We start from the raw sequence: 25,351 nt of genomic DNA, 5'->3' as shown, positions 1-25,351 counted from the left end.
CTAACCATTGAACCGGTGGCCCTAGTTCAATCCCCGGTCGGAGAACTAAGATCCTGCAAGCCGCAACTAAGAGGCTGCATGCTGCAACTAAGAAGCCCCCATGTCTCAGCTAAGAAGACTGCATGCCTCAACTAAGAAGCCCGCATGTTACAACTGAGACACAGCACAGCCCCCCAAAATAAATAAATAGATATTTTTAGAAAAAGAAAGTAGGGAGACATGCTAATTAAAACAGAACACCATTCCGCTCCCCCCCCCGCCAGATTGGCAAAATGAAAATGATTAATAGCATCTCTTGTTTGGTGAAGGAGTGGAAAAACGGGCATCTCAGAAATTGCTGTGGGAAATGTCAGCTGAGGGCAGTCTCAGTGGAAGGAAGTGTGACCATGTCAATTAAAAATGTTTAAATGATGGTACTGTAATGACCAAGCAAGTCAATTTCTAGGAGTGGATCCTACAGAAATACATATATGTAAAAAAGAGGCATGTGCAAGGACATAACTGCAGTAAGGTCCAAAATAGCAAAGGAACCGAGGAGCTGACAACAGGGTTAGATTATGGGTACCCCCACCCCCATGGAATCGTATGCAGCTACTACAGTGATAGGAAAATATGTCATCTAAATTTAGGTGAAATGAACAAATCCCTAGAATACAACTTAGTAAAACTGACATAAGAAGAAATAGAAAAGCATAAACAAGTAAAATAAAATAAATAGAAAAGCTAAATAGTACTAAACCCTCAGAGATTCAATTAATTAAAATCCTTCCCATACAGAAATCTCCAGGCACAGGTAACAACAAAAAAAATTGATAAACAATGCATACATATGGCTCAGTTTATGTAAATATATAGTTTTTCCTACATAGAGTATAACTATATGTATATGCATATATATAGTTACATGTATTTATATAGCTATGAGATTCATATATGTATGCAAACACATAAAGGAAAACATACAAGGATGCACATCAAACTGATTATGATGACTTCTGAGAGAAGGCATTTGGGGCTGTCCCTTTACCTATATTATTTCCATTCAAAAATGTTTTGTTTCTTCTTTCTTTACTATTTCCATTTTTGTGAAACCATATTTATGACCAAACAAAACTCAACCAACGGTCAAAGTCATTGAAGTAAAATATTCAATGGTCAGAAAATGCTATTGAGACCTACCCTGGGATCTGCCATCTGGTTCTGGACACTACCATACCCAAAGCAAACAGTAGTTGCTCAATAAATATTAGTCCAAAGGAAAAGCCCATTTAGCCACAGAAGGAGAGTCCACCACCACGTATGTAACACTGTGCATTTATTTACAAAGAGGTTAGAGAAACACACAGATTCTGGCCCCCCTGTGCACTGGGGAGTCACCATCGTCATAATAAATACAGTAAGTTTAAAAACAGAAAAAAAAATACTGGATTGGAACAACTGAGGGTCATCCTGGTCTCCCCCCACTCCCTCTCACAGAGGGTGCCACGAGATAGAAGCCATCTTCCTTCCCCTCTTCTACCCCCCAATCCTCCATATCTGTCCAGAGAGGGAGGTGAAAGAGTCTTTCTTTCCAGGTGTTACCAACTCCTACTTGACCCTCAAAACCCCAAAGTCAGTGCTCCTTCCCTTCCCAGGGCACTCTGCAGGCACCGTCTGGGTCAGACACAGAGTCTCTGACCAGGGTGCTAAGGGGGTATCCTAAGGGTCCAGGGACATGGAGGGGGGCACTTTGTGAATGAGGGGGGGCATATCTGGGCATGGAAAGGAGGAATAAGAAGGCTCAGTGAGAGAAATGAAGGGGAAGAAACGGACTAAGTGTCTAAACTAAAATGGGGAAATTCAAACTGAATTACCCCTGCTGCATACCATAGTACACCCATAGTACAGATGAGGAAAGTGAGGCCCACAGAAAGGGAACTTTCTTGCCCAAGGGCTGCAGAGCCAGCAGCTGAACTGGGTTAAACAGGGCTCCTCCCCCATTCCTCCCTGTGGTGAAGGGGGAGCCTTTTCAACCAAGACTGCAGTGTATGGGGCAGTGAGGAAGGGTCTTTGGAAGCAGAGAAAATGGTGGTCTTTGGAAGGGAGGTGTAGAAGGGTCAGTGATTGGGGGTGTGGTGGTGCAGAGGCCATGAAGGGGGAGCCCAAGCAAACCTCTAAACTCACACTGTAGTCATGACCTTGAGAGAACCCGAACGGAAACGCAATATCTTCTTCTTGAGCGCGTGGGAAGCCTTGATCTTCACAAAGACTTTGGCGGGGCCCGCGGGCGCCCCTCCACCTGCACCAGCCCCTGGCCCGGAGGCCGCGGTGGCTGCCACCAACTGCTGCGGCCACACGAGGCCACCGCTGCCATCGGAGTCGCTGGATGCGGAGCTGAAGGCAGGCGACTCCCCCTCGCTGGCGCTAGATTCACTCTCCCCATAGCCGACGCCGACGCCGCCTGTCGGGCCCCGGCGTCCGAGGGGCCCCAGGCGCCCGGCCGAGCACTCCGAGTCGCTGCCCGCGCAGCCATAGAGCAAACGGCGCTGAGGAGCTGACGGGGATGGGCCAGGACCCGGGCCTCGGGCGGCGGGACCGCGGGGCCGGCCTCGGCGCCCATCGGCAGCGTCGATCTCGGCCGTGGAGCGCCAGCGGCGGCAGGACCCCGCGGCCTGAGCCGCGAGAGTGGGCGCTGGACCACGGCGGGGCCGTGGCGGCCGAGGCTCTTCTCTTTCGACTGTAGGGTACTTGGGGGGGCCCGGAGGAACCGCGGCGGCGCGGCCCAAAAGGCTGGTCTCGGACTGGGAGCGAGCGGCCTTGCGAGCCCTGGGCGAGCCCCGGCGGCCCGAAGCCTCGGTCATGCGTCCGCGGCGGCCCGCGGCCCGGGGACGCTCCCGGGGTGGGGACTGCTCCACGCTGCGGCCGCGGGTCAGTGGGGGCGCTTTGCGGCGCGCCGCGCGGCCGGGGAGGCCGCGGGTGGCGGCCTGCGCACCTGGGATGTACTGTGCCTTCACCAGGCGGCCCTCGGCCGGGCTGTCGGGGGGCGAGGGAGCGGCGGGCGGTGCGGCGGGCTCGGGGGCCGCCTCCGACTCCCATGGCGAAGCCCAGCCGCGGCCCAAGGGGGCCGGGCTGGCGGGACGGCCCACCGCGCGCTCCACCGGGGGCTCCGGCGCGGACCGCGCGCCTCCGGGGGGCGGGGACGCGTCGGGCGGCCGCTGGCGCACGCTGTTCTGGCGCCGCGGGCCCCCGTCCGCGCCCCCGGGACTGGTCCGGGGCTGGCCCGCCCCCCGGCGGCGGCGCCTGCGCAAGAGCGCCGAGATGTAGCCGTCCAGGGGCCGCCCGGAGCCCGCGGCGTCTGGCGAGTCAGGGGGAGGACGGCTGCACGGCCGCGGGCTGCGCAGCGCCACGGCGTGCAGGGGGCTGGGCGTCAGGAAGGGCCCCGCGCGGGCTCGTCGCTCCGCGGAGGAGCAGGCCTCTGGGACCGCAGCCGTCGGGTAGGGCGCAGAGAAGGACCGGGGCACGGCTGCCCGAGCGCCCACCGCCTCGTGTGAACTGGGACTGGCGTCTCCTAGGGGAGGGAGGCAAAAAAGGAAGAGAGGCTCTCAAAGCCCTTTCCCAGTGAGCCTAGGAGGGGCAAATTGCCCACCGCCTCTCCTACTCTCCCACTCCCATTAAAAACAAAACAAACACACACGCACAACCTGCTCTCACCCCTTCTCGCACACGAGGTTGATAACAAAATCTCCACAGTGGCCTGTAAGACCTTGAATGGTCTGTCCTGCATCTGTGACTCTGACCTCCAACTCCTCTACATTTATATGTTTTCAGCTACACTGGCCTGGATGAACGGGCCAGTCACGCTCCAGCCTCGGGGCCTTTGTACTTGCTGTTCCTGCTGCCTGAACTACTCCTCCCTCAGGGTATCTGCTTGGCCCACTCCCTCACTTACTTTAGGGCGCCACTCAAATGTCACAGTCTCAGTGACATCCTCTCCGGCCATATTTTCTAAAATTGGAGTTCCCTCCCCAACTCCAAGGGACACGCTGTTGTCCCCTTCCCTAATTTTCTTTTCATGGTACATGTCAATATCTAATATCCCAGATATTTTACTTATTTATCTTGTATATTATCTGTTTCTCCCACTAGAATGTCAGCTTCACGAAGACAGTGATTATACTGCTGTATCCCTCATCCCTAGGATATGTGCTAGGAAGGCACATAGTAGGGACTCAGAAACTTACGTGAATAAATGAACAGCAATTTTTGTTTACCTAATGGCTACCAGGTGCCAAGTTCAATGTCTTAGGGCAGAGGCTCACTGAATAGTCAGAACTTCCCTATGAAGTAGGTGCTGTCATTAATCCCATTTTAACAGATGGAGAAACAGAGGGCCAGAAAGAAGCAACATGCTCAAAATCACACAAAAAGGGACTGTCACAGCCAGAATTCGAATCCAGGTTGGTCTGACTCAGACGCTTGTGTTTAAAAGCATCCTCTTATTGTCCATTCCCTGGCTCTCGGGGGCCCAACCCCACCCACCTTACCTAGGGACTTGGGCCTCTCGCTGGCATAGATGCCCCGGGGTTCAGAGGGACCCAGGCGTCCATAGGAGCCAGATCCGGAGAAGCCACTGTCCCCACAGAAGGTCGAGGGTGGTGAGTCTGGACCTCCTGTGGAGCTGGGGTCTTCATAGAAGCCTGGATTCCAAAAAGAAGGGGAGAAACAATCAGGGGGCCCTGAAAGGGGAAACCAGGGGTGGGGAGGAAAGGAGGAGATCAAGAGGCATAGAGTGGGGAGCCTGAGAAACAGGAGACAGCGGGGTGGGGTGTCCCAGGCAGACCCCACTGCCTCTAGCCATGCTTACCCGAGCTGCGCCCACTGTCCTGTTCCAGGCCCCCAGACTCCAGGCTCAGGTCTCCCAGCTGCTGGCCCAGGTCCCAGATGAGCCCGGGCAAGGCCTCCTGAGGAGGTGGGGAAAGCAAGATGGTCAGAAGTACCCCTGAGTCCTCTGCCAGCTGGTCCCCTATTCTAGGAACTCATGGGCAGAGTTTCACTTTGACAGGGAGGCTGTGATTTCAAAAAGGTAAAAGAGTACCCAAGTTACAGGATCCCCCTCAAGATCTCTGTCCCTTCATCCCATTAGAAAGTCCTCTGGCTGTCTAACTCTAGTCCCTCGTGCCGCAGTCACCTCGTTCCCTCTTAAGTGTGAGTGATAAGTCTTCAGAAGTCCCCATCCCTGGTCCCCTCCCCATCAGCTCTTCCCTCTATCTGGTGCTCATGGCCCCTTAACCCTTATTAGAATGTCCCTCTTTGAGTGTAACTTCAGGCCTTCTTGATGCAAGCGCAGTTCACCACTAAAAGTTGGTGTTGAGGACCCAGCAGATCTCTCTTAGCCATCCATTCGTCTGCCTTCTCCCAGACTTTGACTCTCCTTTCTCCGATGCTCCTGTCTTCCCCCACTGCTCCTTATCACCAATGGAAGGTTCTTCTGCAAGTCTTCCTTAAGTCCTTCCTGCTGCAGATTTTTTAAAAAGTAAATTTATTTATTTTTGGCTGAGTTGGGTCTTTGTTGTTTTGCACGGGTCTTCTCTAGTTGTGGTGAGTGGGGTCTTCTCATTGCAGAGCACGGGCTCTAGGCGCACGGGCTTCAGCAGTTGTGGCACGCGAGCTCTAGAGCGCAGGCTCAGTAGTTGTGGCGCAGGGGGCTTAGTTGCTCCGCGGCATGTGGGATCTTCCTGGACCAGGGCTCGAACCCGTGTCCCCTGCATTGGCAGGCGGCTCCTTAACCACTGCGCCACCAGGGAAGGGAATTCCCCTGCTGCAGACTGACTCTTTCCCTCATTTGGATGACATAGGCTGACCATGACTCATAAATCTTTGCTCCTCCTCTCAGAAAGAATCCCCCCCGTGTCTGCTGGAAAGTCCTTCTGTGAATCTAGCTTTAGTGGTATTGTACTACAGCGGTGAACCCCAGCGGGTTCCTTTGCCCCCAGCGGGGACCACATCCTCCTCCTGCCCTGGCTCCAATCCCACCCAGAAGCCCCCATTGTCTGCGGCAGCTCCGCATCCCCATGGGAAATTTCGATGGAGTCTACCCTGGATCCTTGCTGCAGGAAAAGACCATTTCCTATCAGATGTGGATAAATGAAGGTGAAAACCCTTTAAGAGGGAAGTGACTCTGACCCGGTAGGGGTAGAGGCTGAAGCAACACAGATGGGGTCCCCAAGACACTAGGACTTAACCCCACTTTGGAAAACAGGGCCAGAGCCAGCAAGAGTCTCCCGCGGATCTGGGGGAGGCCAGAGGTGGTGGCAGCCTCAGGCAGACGGTTGACCCTCAGACAAAAGCGGCTTGTCTGGACGGCAGGCGGCAGGAGGGAGGGAAGGAGGGAGGAGGGGCTGAGAGGGCAGACGCCCAGCCTTGCCTATTTAGGGCAGAAAGACTGGCCGGCTCCCCCGCAGACAACGCCCCCCCCCCTCCGCCGCCGCCCCGCAGCTTCCTACTCCTTTGGCTGCTCTCCTGGGCCCCAGTCCCCACCCCTCCCCCCTAGAACAGAAGCCCCCATCTGGGCTTGTTTATGGGAGGAAAGTCAACTAATCGGTCCACTTTGGGCTCCTGCCCTGGGTGTACAGAGATGCTCAGGGGGGTGTCATCTTTGAGCAGGAGCCAGGAATGCAGCCGAATTGTGCAGCCTCAGGGGTGGCTAAAAAACATCAAGGACCGCCCCTATACCCCATAGCCTGTCGCCCACTAATCATGCCCTTGGCTCACTCTGCTGGAGCCACACTGGCCTCCTCGCTGTTCCCTGAACATATCACACATGCTCCTACCTCGGTGGGATGTGTTTCCGCAGCTTACCCTCCTGGCTCTCTCCCTCGCTTCGTTCAGATTGTTACATGCTCCCTTCTCTGACCACTCTTTCCAAAATAGCTCCTGATCGTTCTGTACCTGGGTTGCCCTGCCTTTATTCCAACATAGCAATAATGACCTCCCGACTGAAAGTGACATAGCAGGCTATTTGTTTATTGTCTTTCTCACTAGATTGTCAGCCCCAGCCCCAGGAGGGCAGAGATTTTTTGTCTGTTTTGTATACTGCTGTGCCTTCCCTCCCACCGCCTCCACACGCACTCCCCAACCAGCCCCAGTGCCTAGAACAGCTCCTGGCACAAAGTAGGTGCTCAGGAAATGTTTGGGGAAGGAATGAATGACTACTGCAGAATACTATACAGCTGTTAAAATGGAATGAGGCAATTTCTATATAGAACCATCTCCAAGACCTATCATGGAGTGGAAAAAGAAAAATGCAGAATGTATAGTATAAGGGTGAGTCAGAACTACCTGGGGGTCGTGTTAAAACCTAAATTACTGGGTCCGACCTCCAGAGCTTCTGATTCCAGGCAGAAGCCTGAGAATTTGCATTTCTAACAAGTTCCCCAGTTATGCTGCTAGTGGTCCAGCGGGCCACACTTTGAGAACCACTGCCCATAGTCTCTGACACCTCACCCAAGAAACTGGATTTGAAAAAATGCAAAGCGAACTCTCTGTTTCTTGGTATGCAAGCTGTTTCTGCTCATAGATGCAGAACTCACACCAGGGTGACAATGGTGGTGATCACAGGGGAGAGGGTGCATTTAGGGGGTCAAGGGAGGGATGAAGGGACTGGATGGTAGGATGAAGTGTTTATGGAGGCATGGCTGGGAGCCAGATTGCCAGGGTTCAAATTCACCTTTGCCACTTCCCAGCTGTGTGACCTTAAGCAGGTTACTTCACCTCTCTGGGCCTTAGTTTCCTCATCTGTAACATGGGCATCATTCGACTCCCTCTCCTATGAGGTTGTTGTGAGGATTAAATGAGTTTAAACAGCAGTTCCTTTTAGGCACTTAATAAATGCTGGCTTTTATTATTACATGAAAGCTATGAATTTCTAACAAAAAATATAAAATCATGTTTTACTTGTGTAATTAGAAATAAGTGAAAAAAGATTTTTTTTTTTTTTTCGGTAAGTTCTGCAGGTCTAAGTTCAGTTCTTCCACTGCAGGGAAGAGTAGGAGTTTGGAAGATAAACAGCAGAGGCCTCCTCCTCCCCTGTGCCTGGACCCCCCAGCACACCCCTAGTCTACACCCACCCCCATTTGTAAGTCTGACCTCATTTCTTCCAGTTGCAAAGGGATGAATCTTTAAAAGACCAGAAGTTCCTTGGCCTGAATCTGGCTCCCTGCCTACCCACAATGCCCCTCATCCTTTTTTTGCAAGCCCTTCAACAAGTGGGCCTGAGGCTCTCCAGCTCTGGCAGGTTTAACATGAATGTGGTTTGGACCCCTGGAGACCCCTTTGCCCAAACTTTCCCAGACCTTGGCTGCCCCCACTCACATGCCCCTAATCTGTGTCCAATTCCCTTTATCTCTGTTAGGAAGTCCTTCTGCACGTCTAACTTTAATCCTTCTTGCTGGAAGGGGAGCATTTTCCTTGGTGGGAGAGAACAGGGCTCCTGCCCCCATTCAGGATTCTTGCCTCTTTTCTCTGAGACACCCCTTATCTTTCCCTTCGTCCCCATCATTCCTATTAGAAACGAATCAACTCTGGCTTCTGTCTTCCTTGCTTCAAAGGGAGTGTATTCCTGGGAGGGAGGTGGAGGAGGGGGAGGGGTAAGCATCACACAACAGAGACTGAGGGATTAGAGGAGGCTCCCACCCCCTCTTTGGAAGGACCCAGGAACCCCCAACACCAGAGGAGTTTATATTTAGCGCTTCTCTGCTCCTCCCTCAGTGGCGCTGTCTCCTTCCCGTTGCTTGCCACCGCCTCCTCCCTGACGCTGGGACGGAGCTTTGCCTGGAGACTGTGGGGGGAAGAGGCCCCTCCACTACCACCTCGTGGGGGAGATACTGAGGGCTGGTGGGTAGACAGAGGGGCAGAGAAGGGGGAGACTGAGGCAGAGAGAGGCAGAGGATGAGGGACAGGAAGGCAGGACACAGCTGGCCCATCCGCATGCCTTCTCCCTCTCCTTGGAGGGGTGGGAGGTGCCTTCCCAAGCCCAGCCAGCTCGGGGTGGGGTGAGCTGCTGAAGGCCCCTACAACGCATCTCTAACTTTGGGAGGGGGTGAGGCCTCCCACAGCTGTTTCTGTTTCCAGAGAAGAATGTGCAGGGTCCCTCTCCCCGCCGGGGGTGGGGGGGCTGGGGGGGAGGGACTGGGCTTGCAGCCCCAGAGTCTGGCTTCAGTCTTCCTCCCCATTCTCCATCTGGGGAGGGGGCAGTCGAGGTCAGTAGCAGGGAGAGCCCCCTCCCCCCACTACCTCGGCTCAGGTTTCCCCAAACGGGAAGCCCTGACCACACACAGGCTTGGGGATGGGATCAGCAAGTGAAGCCCGGGTCTGGGGCCTGGCGGGCTGGGGGGAGGGGAAGAGAGAGAGGGACAAGGATGTGGGGCAGGAAGAGAGAGAGGTGCAGAAATGCGAGAAGGCAAGGCCAGGGAGACAGAGATAGAGAGACAGAGGATTGAGAAAGATGGAGAAATAGACACAAAGTCACAGAGATGTGGCAGTTGGGAAAAGAGTGCAAGAAACACAGGAAGAGGTCAGGAGAATTAAGAAATGGCATAGAGAGGGAAAGAGGGGTGATGCTCCTTAAGTCATTCTGGAGACCTCTGCCTCATCTTCCACCATCAGAGCACCCAAGGAATCTAGAAGTCAGACACCCATGCTGCCCCAATCTGCCACCTCTTGGCTTAACCAGGGCTGTGGCCAGGTAGGAAAGGAGGGAAAGTGTCACAGAGGGTCAAGATCACCGTGGGATCCTAAGGGACTGTGAACTTCCTCTCAGCAGCAATCCCTCCCTCAGGAGGCCCGAGGATCCCCTCCCCCCTCCCCGCCCCCTCCGGAGATCTCCAAGCACACCAGGACTTGGGGAAGTCGGGGCCCCGGTATGGAGGCCGGGAGAGAGGCATGTTTGGATCCTGCCGTGTGACCTTGGGTGAGTCGTTTGCCTTCTCTGAGACTCAGGGTTTTTTTCTCTATGAAGTGGGAACTATCACCCCCGTCCCCCAAGCTGCAAGAAGACAACGCCTGCCAAATACTCAGCCTGGGCTTGACACCTACTTGGTGCCCAGATGGATTTTCTTTGGGGAAGGGGTGTAGGGAATGGGCCTGAGGGTCCAGCGGAGGCAATGCAGCCCCCTTCCCCAGTTTGGGGTTGGGGAGGCCTGATCCCGCCCGCCGCCCCGACCCTCCAGCCCCACCCCCCTCTCCTTTCCCCCTCCTCCCTCCCCCACCCGGACGGGTTTCTGAGCATCCAGCCGAGACAGGCGGACAGACAGACACAGACGGGGGCAGAGGGACGAACGGACAGGCGGCCCCTCACCAGCTGCTCTTCAAGGGCCGCTGCGGCCCGGCGCGCCGCCGCCGCATCTTCGTCCTCGTCGGCGTCCTCCTCGTCCTCGGCCTCGGCGCCCCCCATTCCGGGCTGGGCCAGCCGCAGCGCCTGCTGCACGCGGTACTCCTGCCTCTCCCGGAGCCAGTGTAACTCGCAGAGCCCGGCCAGGCTGCCCTCCAGCCAGCCCCGCAGCCGACCCCTCTCGGGGCTCACCGGGAAGGAGAAGGCCCGGATCATGGCTGCGGCCCCCCGCCCCAGCCCGGCCGGGCCCCGCGGCCACCCCTCTCCCGGTCCCACCTCCCCGCCCCAAGAGCCCGCCTGCCCGCCCGCCCGCTGGCCCGGCTGTCACCGTCTCATCTGCATAGGCGCCCGCCCATTGGGCCGCCCACCCGCGCCTTATCTGCATGGCCACGCCCCCGGCGACAGAGCAACCATCGCTTATTGGCTGGTACCCTTCCTTACGAAGATGCTCGGCTGTGCACCCGCACCCCCCAACGCGACGCATGCTCGCAGCTGCCTACTCGCTCTGCTTACTGGCCTCTTCGCCACGCCCCCCTTCTCACCTCCCTTTGGGCCCTGGTCATGTCCCCACGCGTCACAATGAAACAAGTCTGCCCTTGCCCCGACGTCATTGGTCCTTGTCTCCCCCGCAACTGGTTCCGCCCCCTTGCAGGAGAGGTCTGGCTACCATTGGACTGTCCCGCGAGAGGGGCAGGGGTGATTTATAAATAGAGAATCTGTCCCCGTGACATTTTGGCAGCTGCTCCTCTCCCCCCACCCCTCATAACCTTCAGCTTCTGAGGCTGAGCGGAGGGGGGCGGAAAGGGTTTGAGAGTCGAGTGCTGATTTTGCCTGCTCTTCCAGGAAGCCTTCCCAGACATTCAACTGTAAAACTAGAGGGCCAGACCACTAAAAATTGGTAATCCTCCCATAAAATTGTGCTTCTAAGCGAGGCCGGCTTCACGGGCATACGACCGGCTTAGAAGGGCCCGGAGCTTGGTTTAATATTCTGCCGTTACTGTCTTGAAATTCTTATGTTTTTGAAAAGGGACCTCGCATTTTCATTTTGCACTGGGCCTTTCAAATTCGGTAGCCAGTCTTACGTCTAAGAGTTTAAGATCGGTCATGTCCCAAATTCTGGAATTATAAGACCCTGGCTGTAAGATTCTATGATTCCACCCGAACAGAATCTAAGCGTCTTTTGTCTCCCAGATGCTGTGAGGCTTTGCGCTCACCATTCTACGATTCCAGGGGCCTTTGTTCTACGTTCTAAGAGGCTTTGTTCTCAGCCTTCTAAGATGCTCTGTTCTCAACGTTCTGTGGTTCATAAGAGTCTGAGCCTGACGTTCGTTTCCAAGGTTCCCTCCTCCCTATCCTGGCTCCGCGAGCGGGGCTGGCGCCCCCCCAGGCGGCCAGCCAGTGTCACTACGCCGAGTGTGTGTCCCTACAACCTTCAAGATTTAGCTTCAGAATTCATACCCATTTCTCAGACAGACCTTGACTCCCTAAAAGCCAGGGCCCAGAAGATCATGTAAGACCCTCCCTCTTTTATGATCCCTGGTTACCTTCTGGTCCTGAACTGGAGAGACAATGTTGGTGACCGAGAGCAAAGACTCCAGAACCAGACTGCCTGGGGTGAGCCCTAGCTCTGCCACTTTCTAACTGTGTGACCTTGGGAAACATGCTAAACCTCTCTGTGCCTCAATTTCCTTAGCTGTATAATTGGAGTTATAATACTGTCTACCTCCTAGAGTTGTTATGAGGATTAAGGGAGATGTTTATCAAGTGCTTGGAGCAGTGCCTTCCATGTATAAAGAGCCACAGAAGGGTCTGATAAATAAGTTAAAAATAATCTAGTGAGTCCCAAGGAGAAAAAAATGAGTCTGGGTTTTAGTAGAGATAAACTTTATTTACTCCCCCTCTTGTTTTATTATTATTTATTATTATTATTGACCTATTTATTTTGGCTGCCCCGGGTCTTAGTTGCCACACGTGGGATCTTAGTCGTGGCAGGCATGTGGGATCTAGTTCCCTGACCAGGGATCGAACCCGGGCCCCCTGCATTGGGAGCATGGAGTCTTACCCACTGGACCACCAGGGAAGTCCCCCCTGCCTCTTGTTTAAGACAGATGTAGACTGTCCTTACATTACCTTAATTTACCAACAATGGGGAGATGATCAGGCTGATGAAAGGGGATATGGGAAACTCTCTCAAACAAGATTTTCTTAGTAATAAATAAGTATCTGGGGGTGATGTCAGGGTTGGTTTTCAGCTCTGCTGTTTGTGCAAGACCAGGTGAACAATTTGCTGTGTAAAATGTTGGATCTGGAGCTGACTTAGGGTTCTGGCCATTTGAAGATAGGTATTCCTAGGAAGACAAATAAAAAGAGAATTATTCATGGTTGAATAAGGGAGTAAAACCAAGATTTGAGGCCATTTGAGAGGGTTCCAAGAAGGAGGTGAAGAGAGATCCTTGGTTGGTGGAGTCAGAACAGCGGTAGCAATTTTGTGGATTTCCTTGTTGGCCTTTAGATGTTGCTGACGATGCTGTCTGCAGAATTCCTGGGGATGAACCTGGAACTTCCTGCTTCCAGGAAGTTCCTGGGGTTACTTCCAGCTGCAGCACACAAGTCCCTTCCCTGGAAACCCCTGAAGAGTTAGTTGTCCAAACATGGTCAGAGGCCAGATGAAATTCTTGGAGTTTACTCCCAAGCATTTGGTTTCTTATCCCAAGGTTTCTTTGGGTCCTGATGAAAAAGGAGATTACAGACATCCTGGATCTTGTGTCTGCAAGATTGTCAGCCCCCACAGGACTTGGCGGATCTCTCACGTTTGTGAGGAGTTGGGGGTTTGACAGGAGAAAGAGTGAATTCTGAGGTATTGATAGAAGGAAGGGAAATTGAAACGCTGATAAGGGCTGCGAAGTCGCCACGTGTAAATTACGAATCACTGGGGGGCAATCCAAGACTGGTGGAAATAATTGACTTATTTATTTGAGTGGTCAGAAAACAAATGTTGATTAAAGGTGGAAAACCAAGGAGAAGATGCAGGGACAGGACCGGGACCATGAGATGAGTCACAAGAGACATTGTCAGTGACATCAGTTGACTCAGGATTAGTAATATTGTGATAGCTGGAAAACCCAGGTGAGTTCAGTGAGGAGGTGGTTCCCGCCATTATGGTTGTTATGGCATCATTTAAAGTTCAGTGATTACAGAAACTGAGTCCCAGGAAGGGGCCATTAGGGAAGTTGTATTGAATAAAAGGGGCACATGAATCCTGATTCATAGACGGTGGGGGCAGGAGAACTTCCCGTAACAATCGAGCACTGAGTTGGGAGGCGTCTTGGAACGGAGTATGTGGGACAATGCTCAATCCATCTGCAACGATCCTATTTTTCAAATCAGGTCACATTCTCAGATACTGGGGGGTAAGACTTTCACATATATTTGGGGGGACACAGTTCAACCCGTAACAGACCCAGAAACCACTGGAGTTGCATTTCAGTCTTGGGTGAAGATGAAATTAATGATGGGATAAATGCGTTCTGTGGATAAGCTTTTACCTTCAGGTGCAAGGTCATGTACGAAATAGTGTACTTGTGGCTTACATAGTTGTAATTTGTCCCCAGATATCTTGCATCCCTATGGGCAAGGGCACGGGGTAGATATTGAGTGGCAGTGAGTGAGCTGTTGAAATGAACAGAACAGACGAGAAGATGACCCACGTTTTGGATTAGAGAGGAACTGCAAAGGAGAACCAAATCCTTCCAATTTACACTCAGCGTCTGAGAAAAGTAAGTAGGAACTTCAGTGAGTCCTTGAGACATACCTGTCCGTGTATATTGTTGACGTTCCCAGGTGACAACAAAGAGAGACTGTGAATTGGGGGGTGTTGGAAGGAATAGAGGCTGCCCAGGAAGGTGTGTGGATCGGGAGCTCTCGGGAACCAAGGTTTGACTATTTTATTTACGGCCTAGAGGTCTTGGACTAGCCAGTGTCCCAATGGAAACATTGGGGTTCTTCTTGGTTCCCTGACCAGGGATTGAACCCAGGCCCTCGGCAGTAAAAGCGCAGAGTCCTAACCACTGGACCGCCAGGGAATTTCCAACATTGGGGTTCTTGACAGTCAAGATGGGAGTGTTGCAGGGGCTGGTGGTGGTTATGAGGAGGACTTGAACAATGGGTTGAGTGTGTCAGAGCGTGTGAAGGTGGTTTCAGGAAGGATATGAAAAAAAAAAAATCGATTTCCACTTTAAGAGGCTCAGCCTCTGAGATGCACCCTATGTTTGCTGAGTTGGAGGCGCAAAGAGAATCATGGGCTGGGGTCAGCATATCTTGACTCTGTGGGCCTCAGGGAGAGGTTGATGGGTTTTTTTTTTGGGGGGGGGAGGGAGATTAGTGATCTAAGATGGACAGTGGCAGTCAGGGACTGGGAAAAATAGGCTCTCTTGTGAACATGAAATGTTAATGTTCCCAACTGATAAAATATCCCTTCCTGAAAGACTTATTGGAATAATGTGAGTAAGAAACTGTGCTGGGGAGTAAGGGGCCTAACGAGATGGACAAAGAGTGGCTTAGACAATGGTGTGGCAAATTGTGGCATCTCATGGCAATCACTGCTGGGCAGGGGGCTTCTCTGGTGGCACAGTGGTTGAGACTCGGCCTGCCAATGCAGGGGACACGGGTTCGAGCCCTGGTCCAGGAAGATCCCACGTGCCACGGAGCAACTAAACCCGTGCGCCACAACTACTGAAGCCCGCGCGCCTAGAGCCCGTGCTCCGCAACAAGAGAAGCCACTGCAGTGAGAAGCCCGCGCACCGCAAGGGAGAGTAGCCCGCAGGAAGCAAGCCACTAAGAAGCAACGAAGACCCAACGCAGCCATGAATAAATATATCAAATAAATAAATTTAAAAATCATTGCTGGGCACCGAGGGAGGGTAAGGGGTGGGGGGGGGACTATGAGATACTTAAGGGGGTGGGGTGGCCCCTGTATCTACAAAGCCGGGGCTAGCACATCCATTAATGAGAATGGTCATTTCCCTCTGTGGGTTGAAGGATGTTTATGGACACAGAGGAAAAACTCTGCTGGGAGTCCCTGAGGAGACTGAATCCAATTCCGTTTTGTGTTTTAAAGCTGGACAGTCTCAAATCCAATGTCCCTTTTCTTTACAGTACCTATAGCTGTCTCTGTCAAGATTTGGTTTAGTGTTTTGTGATGGCCCTGATAGGATGGACCTTTTTTTTTTTTTCTCCCATTGTTTAAGTAGCAGGGTCTTAAACTGGATTGTGTGGATTTTTTTTTTTTTTTTTTCCTGCATCCTCATGTTGGGCTCTCTTGGAGTTCTGGAATCAAGGCATTTCTCCAGGTAAGATGGTGTTTTTCATCACGTCTCTAATTTTTGGTCTCGGAATGTGGCCACGATAGAAGCTGTGTGATTGTCAAGGACCAGGCCTTTTATTGCAGATGGATTTGGGTCTCTGTTGTCTACACTCCTGGATTTTAGACCAGTCAGTTTCAGGAGAAGCATTCAGGATGGAGTCTAAGAGACATTCCCCCATAGTATTGGCTTGTATTATGCCTCGGAGGTGTTCTGGCTCCTTTGGAGACCCTCGTTTAGCTTTTTCAAACTAAAGAGGTGCAACTCCGGAACCGACCACTAGATGGACGAAGTGATATGAATTGGGAAGACGGAGCGTAAGCTCTGGGCACTAGCCTAAATTGGCTGCTCAATACCACCCTGTTTTTATGGGACTCATGAAAATCTCTAACTATGGCATGTAGCTCCAAGCGTGACCAAGGCATAAAGAGAATTTGTCTAAGTGCATGCTCTGACTGCTTGCCTTCAGCTGTAGGGCCCAAAATCTGAGTGACGGGGGGACCTAGGGAGGTGAAGGGCAGGGGTCAAAGGAGGAGAGAGGTTCCCTCTGTCTACAGCCTCAGGGCCAAGGTGAACCTGAAGAAGTCAGCTCAGGGACTTCCCTGGTGGTGCAGTGGGTAAGAAGACTCCGCGCTCCCAATGCAGGGGGCACAGGTTCCATAACTGGTCAGGGAACTAGATCCCGCATGCGGCAACTAAAGATCCGCATGCATGCCGTAACGAAGATCGCGCATAACGCAACTAACACCTGCTGCAGCCAAAATAAATCAATAAATATTTTTTAAAAAATGTCAGCTCAGAAGAGCTGCCCCACAGACCCCCGGGCTCCCTCTAGGCTGCCCCACCCTCTTGGGCTCTCCCATTCCAGCCCTCTCCACTCTGGGTCATCACTCACAGGGAACAGGTCTGTCTCCCCCACTGGATGGTGAACCCCCCTGAAGGCAGGACCTGGGCTGTCTCAGTCACCACCGTGTCCCCAGCATCATCCAGCACAGTGTGACAAATGGATGAACCGACGAAGGAGCACATTCAGTGTGTAGACAAGTCATCGCATCAATTTAAAAGAAAATACCAACTATTGTGTATCAGCTTTCTACCATGGATCAGACTTGTGCTAACTGCATTGTTATTAATAGTTGTGATGAGTAGCAAGAACACCAAATAAAAACCGTTAAGCCATGAGATTACTTGCTTTTCTATAACTCCTTCCCCCCTCCAACCATATTCCTTCCATCTCTCCTCCATCACTCTTCCCTCTCCTCTATGCTCCTCCATACTGTTCCTCCTTCTAGTCTACCCTCCTGGCAGTGCTCCCTCTCTCTCTCTCTCTCTCTCTCTCTCTCTCTCTATATATATATATATATATATATATATATATATATAAATTTATTTATTTTTGGCTGTGTTGGGTCTTCGTTGCTGCGCGCGGGATTTCTCTAGCTGTGGAGCACGGGCTCAAGGCGCGCGGGCTTCAGAAGTTGTGGCACGTGGGCTCTAGAGCGCAGGCTCAGTAGTTGTGGCGCAAGGGCTCAGCTGCTCCGCAGCATGTGGGATCTTCCCGGACCAGGCCTTGAACCCGTGACCCCCGCATTGGCAGGCGGATTCTCAACCACTGCGCCACCAGGGAAGCCCCCTCTGTATACTTTTTTTTTTTTTTTTTTGGTTTTTGTGGTACGCGGGCCTCTCACTGTTGTGGCCTCTCCCGTTGCGGAGCACAGGCTCAGCGGCCATGGCTCACGGGCCCAGCCGCTCCGCGGCATGTGGGATCTTCCCGGACCGGGGCACGAACCCGTGTTCCCTGCATCGGCAGGCGGATTCCCAACCACCGCGCCACCAGGGAAGCCCCCCTCTGTATATTTTTTTACCCCAGTTAGTCCTCCTTCCAAAACTCCTCTCCCTTCAGTGCTCCTCCCCATCCCTCCTCCATCCCGTCTTCTTTCCAGGTGAACTCCATCCGGGTGAACAACAAACTAATGACAGGAAAGTGCGGTGTGACCAAAGATCAAGGCCACTGGGCCAGGGATGAGTCCGTTTTAATTGCTGGGGAATTAGCTTTGTAAATAACCCCGGTCCCTGCCCCCAGCCCCGCCATGCCCCGCCCCCGGGGCGTGTCCAGTTTGGGCTGGAAGCTGCTTCCCCTAGAACAACAGTTCATCGCTGGGAAGGCGTGGAGGGCGCCTCTCCGAAGACAGGAGGAGAGCATCTAGAGGCAGCCAGGGCGGGAGCACGAGGCCTCAGAGGACGCTGATGCGCTCGGCCAGCCGCTGCATCTCGTGGTCCCGGGCTGGGAGGCTCCCCCCGAGCTCCCCGCCGGCTGGCAGCCCCGGCCCGGGCAGTGGGTGCTCTGCCACGAACTGCTCCCAGCGTGCATCATCGCTCTCATGCGTGATGTACCGTTCGCCCATCTTCCCCTCCAGCTCTCGGAGGTCCAGCCACGTCTGGTACTCCTGGGCGGAGGAGAACAGGGGTTAGTTTGGGTGCTGCACCAAGGGCAGGCAATAGCGGCCACAGCTTCGCCCCCCGTATGATCTGCCCTGCCAGTGAGAAGCCGGTACGAGGGAAGGTGAAGGCACACCCTTCACAACCTACCCAGCCAATTAGCTCCACCCCCTTCTACAGCCCAGCCAATGGGAGGTTCAGCCACGTTCCACATCCATGAAAAATGTACCTACCTCCTTTACTACCTTAGCAGCCAATAAGAGATATGGCTCCACCCCTTCCTCTAACCCAGCCAATGGGTCAGCCCCTCCCACTTCGCTCTCAGCCCCACCCCTGCATCACCTGTAACCAGGGGTGGCTGAGAGACTTGTCCACGCTGTAGCGCTTGCGCATCTTCACCTGCAGCAGGTTGTTGATGAGGTCGATGGCTGCACCGGAAGGAGAGAGACAGCTCAAGCCCTGAGGGGTGAGGGGCCGTCCCTCCTCCAACAGGCATCCCAGCCTACTAGCCTGTCATCCAGGCCTTCCTTCTGCACTGGCATGCAGAAGCCTCACCTGCACTAATCACTCACCCACCCATTTCCTCATTAAATTACACATTTATCCCCACCCCTCACGAGGCACACACACTAGATTCTACATCTCTTCTCCAAGTCTCTACCTCGGTCTCCCCATTCCTATGGCACCTTCATAAGTTTTGTCATACACAAGTACATACAGGATCTTGGCTTGCAGGATCTCAGTTCCCGACCAGGGATTGAGCCTGGGCCACAGCAGTGAAAGCACCGACTCCTAACCTCTAGACCACCAGGGAACTCCCAAATGATTGTCTTCCTAACTAACCTCCCTCCCACACTTGCCCTGTTTTCCTGAGTTTCTGGCTTCAGGACCTGTCGCTTGTTCTAACGTATTTAAGGCTTCTTGATGCACCCCAGTATCTCAGCCCTGCCCTTGGCTCACCCTCATACTTGGCTTTGCTCGAAAGCCACAGCCTCGGGACTTAATTTTCCCAGGCCCATCTTGAAGTCGGCAAGGCCCATCGCACTACCAGGTCACAACGCCACAGCCCCCCTACATGCAGAGATCCCAAGATCTGCCTCCATCCTGGCCCCCAACCTCTGCTGCCACATGCTTCTCTGACCTCCACCTGCTCCCAGGTTCCAGGTGTGACTTTGGTCTCAGGGCCGGTCAGTCCTTCTCCTGGACAGCTTCAGAAACCCTCCACGGCCCTGCCCCTCCTCTAGCCATGCCCCTAAACCAGCTCCCTCCATCACTGGATCCAACACCATGGCCCCAGGCCCATCTCCATCCCAGTCCCAGACCCAGTACCCAGCAAATTAGCCAGGCCCGTGTTCCTCAACCCTGCCCCATGGTTCCACCGCTTCTGCAGGACTAACCTTTTTTGGGGTCATAACCCCAAAGACTCCAGGCCCCAGCCAGTGCCTTGGGAGGGTCTGTTCCTTCTCTTGGCCACCCCAGCCCTTTGGCTTTCTCAGGTCTAGTCCCTCTCCTGGTCCCACCCTAGACAAGCCAAGTCTTAGCCCCCAAGGCGGCAAGTGTCTGTCTTAGCGCTGCTAGGGCACTTCCTTTCCAAATCACATGACCTAATCTAGGCCTGAGTCTAGGGACCCTGGTTCCATACACCCTCTTGAGTCCCTACCCCAAAGTCCCAGGTCCTGGTGCCTCCCTGTTTAAAAGACGGCCCACCCCACGCCCTTGCCCCGTCACTAGGCTCCACCCTCACGGACACCAGGCTCTTTTAGGGCCCAACCCTCCTGCGGCCCCGCCCATTCTTCCCATGATGCCCCCCCCACCAGGGGGCCTCGCCCCTCGCCTCCGCCCAGGGGTCACGTGAGTCCCGCACCTCCTGCTGAGATGCAGCTCCACGGGCAGGCTGGGTACATGAAGGCAGCGTTCTGAATCTGGTCTTTGATGTCCTCGTCCTCGTTGAAGGGAAACGTGCCACTGAGGCTGACGTACATGATCACGCCCACTGACCACATGTCCAGCGAGCGGTTGTAGCCCTGGTTGAGCAGCACCTCGGGTGCCAGGTAGGCCGGCGTGCCCACCACCGAGCGCCGGAACGACTTCTCGCCGATGATGCGCGCGAAGCCGAAGTCACACAGCTTCACCTGCGGAGGCGAAGGGTAGAGGGTCTGAGGGCGTGTGGAGGTCGCGCTTCCCGCCCCTCCTCAAGTGTACCGCACCACCGGTATTGCAGACAAAGTCGAACGCTGGTTCGAATCCAGGTTCCTCTGTTCGCTAGCTGGGTGACCCTGGGCAAGTGACTTCCTCTCTCCGTGCCTCAGTTTCCCCATCTGTACGAGGAGGAGGAGGAGGAGGAGGAGGAGGAGGAGGAGGAGGAGGAGGAGGAGGAGGAGGAGGAGGAGGAGCGTACCAACGCCTATATCAAAGGGCTGTCGTGAGGATTACATGTGTTCATCCATCTAAAGCTTCACAGGACAATAAATGCCCGGCATGCAGTGAGGGGTCCATAAAGGCTCCCTGCCACTATACCTCTGTCACATCGAGCAGGTCTCAACCTCCTCGTGCCTCTGTTTCCTCTTGTGCACAGTGGAGATGCTAACAGTTCCTACTTAAAGGGTAGGGTGTATGAACTGAAATATATGGAAAGTGTTAGGAGCAGCTGCAGGCATAGGGCGAGCCTCGGTGATCTCAGCGGAGGGACCTAACTTCTCCCAGCCCGGGTTTTGTCTTCTGGATTGGGAATGTTAAAAGCAGCTGCTGCTCAGGCTTCCCTGGGGATTAAATGGGACCGAACATGTAAATCGCTGACGATGGTATCCAGACGGTAACAGGTGAGAACTTACCTTGCCCTTGTTGGGGGCAGTCCAGGGTCATGGACAGGCTTTAGAGCCAGCAATGTCTGGGTTCAAGGTCCTGTCTGCTGCTTACCAGTCCATGGGCAGCTGCTACCTCTATTCACATACTGTCCCTCCCCTACACAAAACCCTTCTCTGGCTGACTATTGCCCTGAGCCTCTGTTGCCTTCAAAAACAGCCACACCCCAACCCCTGACCCAAATCTCAATGTGACAGCTATACCACCCTTTCCGAAGATCCTTTGCCCTTTTGACAGGCCTTATAATCTTTTCCTTTTCTAAGATCCACCCTTTTCTTCCTCTCTTACAATGGAATATTATATGGCCATAAAAAGAAGTGAAGTACTGACACATGCTACAACATAAATGAACTTTGAAAACAGTAACTAAGTGAAAGAAGCCAGTCACAAAGACCACATATTATATTACTGTATATTCCATATATTTAATTCCATTTATATGCAATGCCCAGAACAGACAAATCCATGGAGAGCAGATTAGTGGTTGTGGGTTGGGGGGATGGTGGGACTGGAGGATGTTGGCTAAGAGGTATGAGGTTTCTTTTGTGGTGGTGAAAATCTTCCAAAATTGATCGTGGTGATGGTTGCACAACTCTGAATACATTAAAAGCCACTGAATTGTATACTTTATTTATTTATTTATTTATTTATTTATTTATTTATTTTTTTGCGGTATGCGGGCCTCTCACTGTTGTGGCCTCTCCCGTTGCGGAGCACAGGCTCCGGACGCACAGGCCCAGCGGCCATGGCTCACGGGCTTAGTTGCTCCGCGGCATGTGGGATCTTCCCGGACCAGGGCACGAACCCGTGTCTCCTGCATCAGCAGGCGGATCCTCAACCACTGCGCCACCAGGGAAGCCCTGAATTGTATACTTTAAATTGGTGAATTGTATAGTATATGCATTATATCTCAATAAAGCTGTTAAAAAAACAAAAGTACAGCTCTTTCCACCACAGGGCCTTTGCACAGGTTGTTCCAGCTGCCTAGAACACTTGTCCCCCAAAAAAACTACTCCTTCTTCAGATAGGTTTTCTCTGACTCTCCACTGGGCTATACAGTTATGTGAGCTCATAGAACTGTGTCACGGAACTCATCACAGATATAATTACATTTTTGTGACAGTTTGATCAATATTTGCTCTTCCCTCTATGATCTTTGCTGTCCAGTATGGTGGCCACTGGCCACATGTGGCTGCTGAGCCCTTGAATGTGGCAAGTGCAACTAACTGAGGAACTACTTTCTATTTAATTGTAATTAATTTATATTTAAAAAGGGATCCTAAGGACTTCCCTGGTGGTCCAGTGGTTAAGAATCTGCACTTCCACTGCAGGGGGCATGGGTCTGATCCCTGGCTGGGGAACTAAGATCCCACGTGCCGTGCGGTATGATCAAAAATAAAAAATAAAATAAAAATAAAAAGGGATTCTAGATTTTGTTATCAGAAAACTTTTAAATATGCTTGGAACAACTTGGGTGTGTCAATCTACTTTCCCAACAGTTAATTTTATGAAATCTAAGTAGAAAACTGAGTATTTCTGATCGAAATTTAATATCTGAGTTGAGATGTGCTGTAAGTGTAAAGTACACACCGGATTTGGAAGACAGTGTGAAAAGAAAGAATATTTCATTAATAATGTTTATGCTGGGACTTCCCTGGTGGTCCAGTGGCTAAGACTCCATGCACCCAGTGCAGGGGGCGTAGGTTCGATCCCTGGTCAGGGAACTAGATCCCACATGCTGCAGCTGAGAGTTCACATGCCGCAACTAAAGATACCACATGCCGCAACTAAGATCCGGCGCAGCCAAACAAACCAATAAATAAATAAGTAAATATTTTTAAATTTAAAAAAAATTCAACAATGTTTATGCTGATTGCATGTTGAAATTGTCATATTTAGATATACTAGAATAATTATTAAAGTTAATTTCACCAGTTTCTTTTCACTGTTTAAAATGTGGCTACTAGAAAATGTAAAATTACACATATGGTTCACATTATAGTTCTAGTGGATATTACTGCTCGAAGTTAGAGTTTCTCATTCACTTCACTATTGACATTAGGGAAAGAGAATCCTTTGTTATGGGGCTGTCCTGTGCACTGTAGGGTGTTTAGACACCAGCAGCAACTGCCCCCCCCAAACAGTTGTGACAACCAAAAATGTCTCCAACATTGTCAAATGTCCCCCGGGGGGGCAAAATCACCCCTGACCCCGCTGTAAACCAGTGGGCATCGAGATGAGGATGTCTCTACTTACCACAGTTCCTAATGGCCCAGCATGGAGCCTGGCACAAAGTAGGCACACAGTAATTTTTAGTTGGTGACCCAAATGAACTTTTAAAATGAAGTGAAATAATCACAAAACATAGATAATAAAGCAAAAACTTCACAGGGATGTGGAAGGGCTAAACGAGAACCTGTGACTAAAGGCCCTTAAACACAGTAGGCACACAATCAACTGCAGCTGTTATAATCATCACTCTTGCTTAATCTGGTTCTGCCCCAAGGGGGTTCTCATCGACTAGTCAGAGGCTCATCAAAACTGTTTTCCTAAGAGACCCACAGAAGAAATTACCAGTGGCCCACCCTCTGATATCTGTCCTCTGCTTCTCCCCTTAATAAAAATCCTGAATTTTTAATGAGCCACATGGCCACCCAGAATGAAAACTACATTTCCCAGCTCCCTTTGCAGCCAGCCATGACCACGTGATAAAGTTCCAGTCAATGGGATGTGAGAAGTGCCCCATGCAACTTCAAAGTATTGCCTTAGGGAAGGTAAGGGGTGTATCCATTTCTTCTATCCTGTTTCTTTCCTCCCTTCCTCCCACCCCCCATTATCTTTTTACAATTGGGGGCGTGGCAGCAGCACAACCTGGACCATGACGACCCGGCAACACCTTAGAGAGGCCAGAACAAGACAGCAGGAGCTGTGGTCCCAGCACCGTGGAACTGCTTTGTCACACTCAGAATGCTTATGCTGGACCCTACACGAGTGAGAAACAAGCCTCTGTCTCATTTTAGGCCATTATCTTGGGTCTCTGTGTCTGATTAATTATCTTGATTAATACAATCCCCACCCACCACCAGTATTGGATGGACTTCCCCAAATCAGGAGGAGACATGTCTGACCTGAGGAAATGGGTCGGCTGACGCCAGCAACACATTTTCCGGTTTCAAGTCACAGTGGACGATATTCTTGAAGTGAAGGTGTCTCAAAGCCACCAGGATCTGAGGGGAGGCAATGGAGCCAGTAAGAAAGTTAGAAAGGTACCCTGCCCCAAGATTCTGCCCTCAGCAGCCAGCCCTCCAAACCCCATCCATGCCCCGCTCTGTACCCCTGAAGATGCCCCCCAGGACTAGGGGAGGCACTGGAGCACCAACGAAGAATTAATTTCAGAACCCCAGAACCATTTCCGTCAGAGACAGGAGTTGGACATATAATTCTAGGAAGGCTGAACTGAAGCAGAGATTTGGGAAGCTCCTGAGATACTTCGGCATGTGGATCATGGTGAAAAAGTGCTATGAATAAAGCAGTGGCTTTCAAGGAGGTACTATTGTGTGATTCCATTTTTAAAAAAAATATTTTTCAGCCATTAAAAAAATGGAAACAATACAAACAATACCAATATGACATGTTATAAATGAAACGTAACACCTTTAAGAGATGGCGGGATTGTAGAGCCAGCCTACTAAGGTAGCAAACCTGGCTCCACACTTACTAGCCTGTTGCCTAGGGCAAGTCTCTTAACTTCTCTGGGTCTCAGTTTTCTCACCTGTAAAATGGGGGTAATAGCAGTACCCATCCTCATGGGTTGCTGTGAGCTTTAAGTGAGTTGAGGCATATAGAGCGCTTAGGGCAGTGTCTGGCACAGAGCAAGCACTCCATGTGAGCTATTATTATTGTTGCTGTTTTTAGTTATTATTCTTGTGGTGGTCTGTTAGCAGACATATTTCTGTGAGTGTTTCAAATAAAACTTTTCCTGATGTATCTATTAATTCAAGAGTATTCTATGATGGCAAGGTGAGCTGACTTAAAAAAAACAACAACAGGGCTTCCCTGGTGGCACAGTGGTTGAGAGTCCGCCTGCCGATGCAGGGGACGCGGGTTCGTGCCCTGGTCCGGGAAGATCCCACGTGCCGCGGAGCGGCTGGGCCCGTGAGCCATGGCCGCTGAGCCTGCGCGTCCGGAGCCTGCGCTCCGCAACGGGAGAGGCCACAACAGTGAGAGGCCCGCGTACCGCAAAAACAAACAAACAAACAAAAACGAAAAAACCGTTACCATCTGTTACTACTAATCTATGGGAGCCATGATTTTCCTTGATTCT

General features: G+C 52.2%; 2 protein-coding genes and 1 long non-coding RNA gene across 4 annotated transcripts in view; 1 reads left to right on the top strand and 2 right to left on the bottom strand.

Annotated features, from left to right (window-relative positions):
• Positions 1-1,298: 1,298 nt before the first annotated feature.
• DACT3 (dishevelled binding antagonist of beta catenin 3) lies at positions 1,299-10,689 on the bottom strand. The gene is made up of 4 exons (XM_059045456.2): positions 10,334-10,689; positions 4,844-4,940; positions 4,524-4,676; positions 1,299-3,547 (listed from the first exon to the last, which is right to left on the bottom strand). The coding sequence occupies exons 1-4, from the start codon at positions 10,580-10,582 to the stop codon at positions 2,160-2,162; spliced, it is 1,887 nt and encodes a 628-aa protein (XP_058901439.1). The 5' UTR covers positions 10,583-10,689; the 3' UTR covers positions 1,299-2,159.
• On the top strand, positions 8,800-13,430 carry LOC136793007 (uncharacterized). The gene is made up of 3 exons (XR_010837687.1): positions 8,800-8,871; positions 9,800-9,946; positions 13,372-13,430. It is a non-coding gene; the product is annotated as an uncharacterized lncRNA (long non-coding RNA).
• Positions 13,431-17,711: 4,281 nt separating this feature from the next.
• PRKD2 (protein kinase D2) overlaps positions 17,712-25,351 on the bottom strand; it is a 30,832-nt gene continuing 23,192 nt past the window's right edge. For both annotated transcript variants that reach the window (XM_059045449.2, XM_059045448.2), the window contains exons 16-19: positions 24,156-24,254; positions 20,030-20,297; positions 18,508-18,593; positions 17,712-18,173 (exon numbers count right to left, since the gene is read on the bottom strand). In XM_059045449.2, coding sequence (XP_058901432.1) covers positions 17,961-18,173; positions 18,508-18,593; positions 20,030-20,297; positions 24,156-24,254 — 666 coding nt within the window. In that variant the 3' untranslated portion in view covers positions 17,712-17,960. The remainder of the gene's footprint in view (positions 18,174-18,507; positions 18,594-20,029; positions 20,298-24,155; positions 24,255-25,351) is intronic.

This window comes from Kogia breviceps, chromosome 18 (genome assembly GCF_026419965.1).
Source record: "Kogia breviceps isolate mKogBre1 chromosome 18, mKogBre1 haplotype 1, whole genome shotgun sequence".
NCBI classification, from domain to species: domain Eukaryota; kingdom Metazoa; phylum Chordata; class Mammalia; order Artiodactyla; family Physeteridae; genus Kogia; species Kogia breviceps.
The sequence above is the reverse complement of the archived record's forward strand: the minus strand, read 5'-3'. Positions and strand labels throughout refer to the sequence as shown.

Excerpts from the sequence above, each read along its gene's own strand:
- DACT3 (XM_059045456.2), bottom strand. The coding sequence starts at position 10,582 with ATGATCCGGGCCTTCTCCTTCCCGGTGAGCCCCGAGAGGGGTCGGCTG. Across the intron at positions 4,941-10,333 it reads CGGCCCTTGAAGAGCAGCTG|GAGGCCTTGCCCGGGCTCAT; the intron begins GTGAGGGGCCGC and ends CCACCTCCTCAG. Across the intron at positions 4,677-4,843 it reads GGACAGTGGGCGCAGCTCGG|GCTTCTATGAAGACCCCAGC; the intron begins GTAAGCATGGCT and ends TTTGGAATCCAG.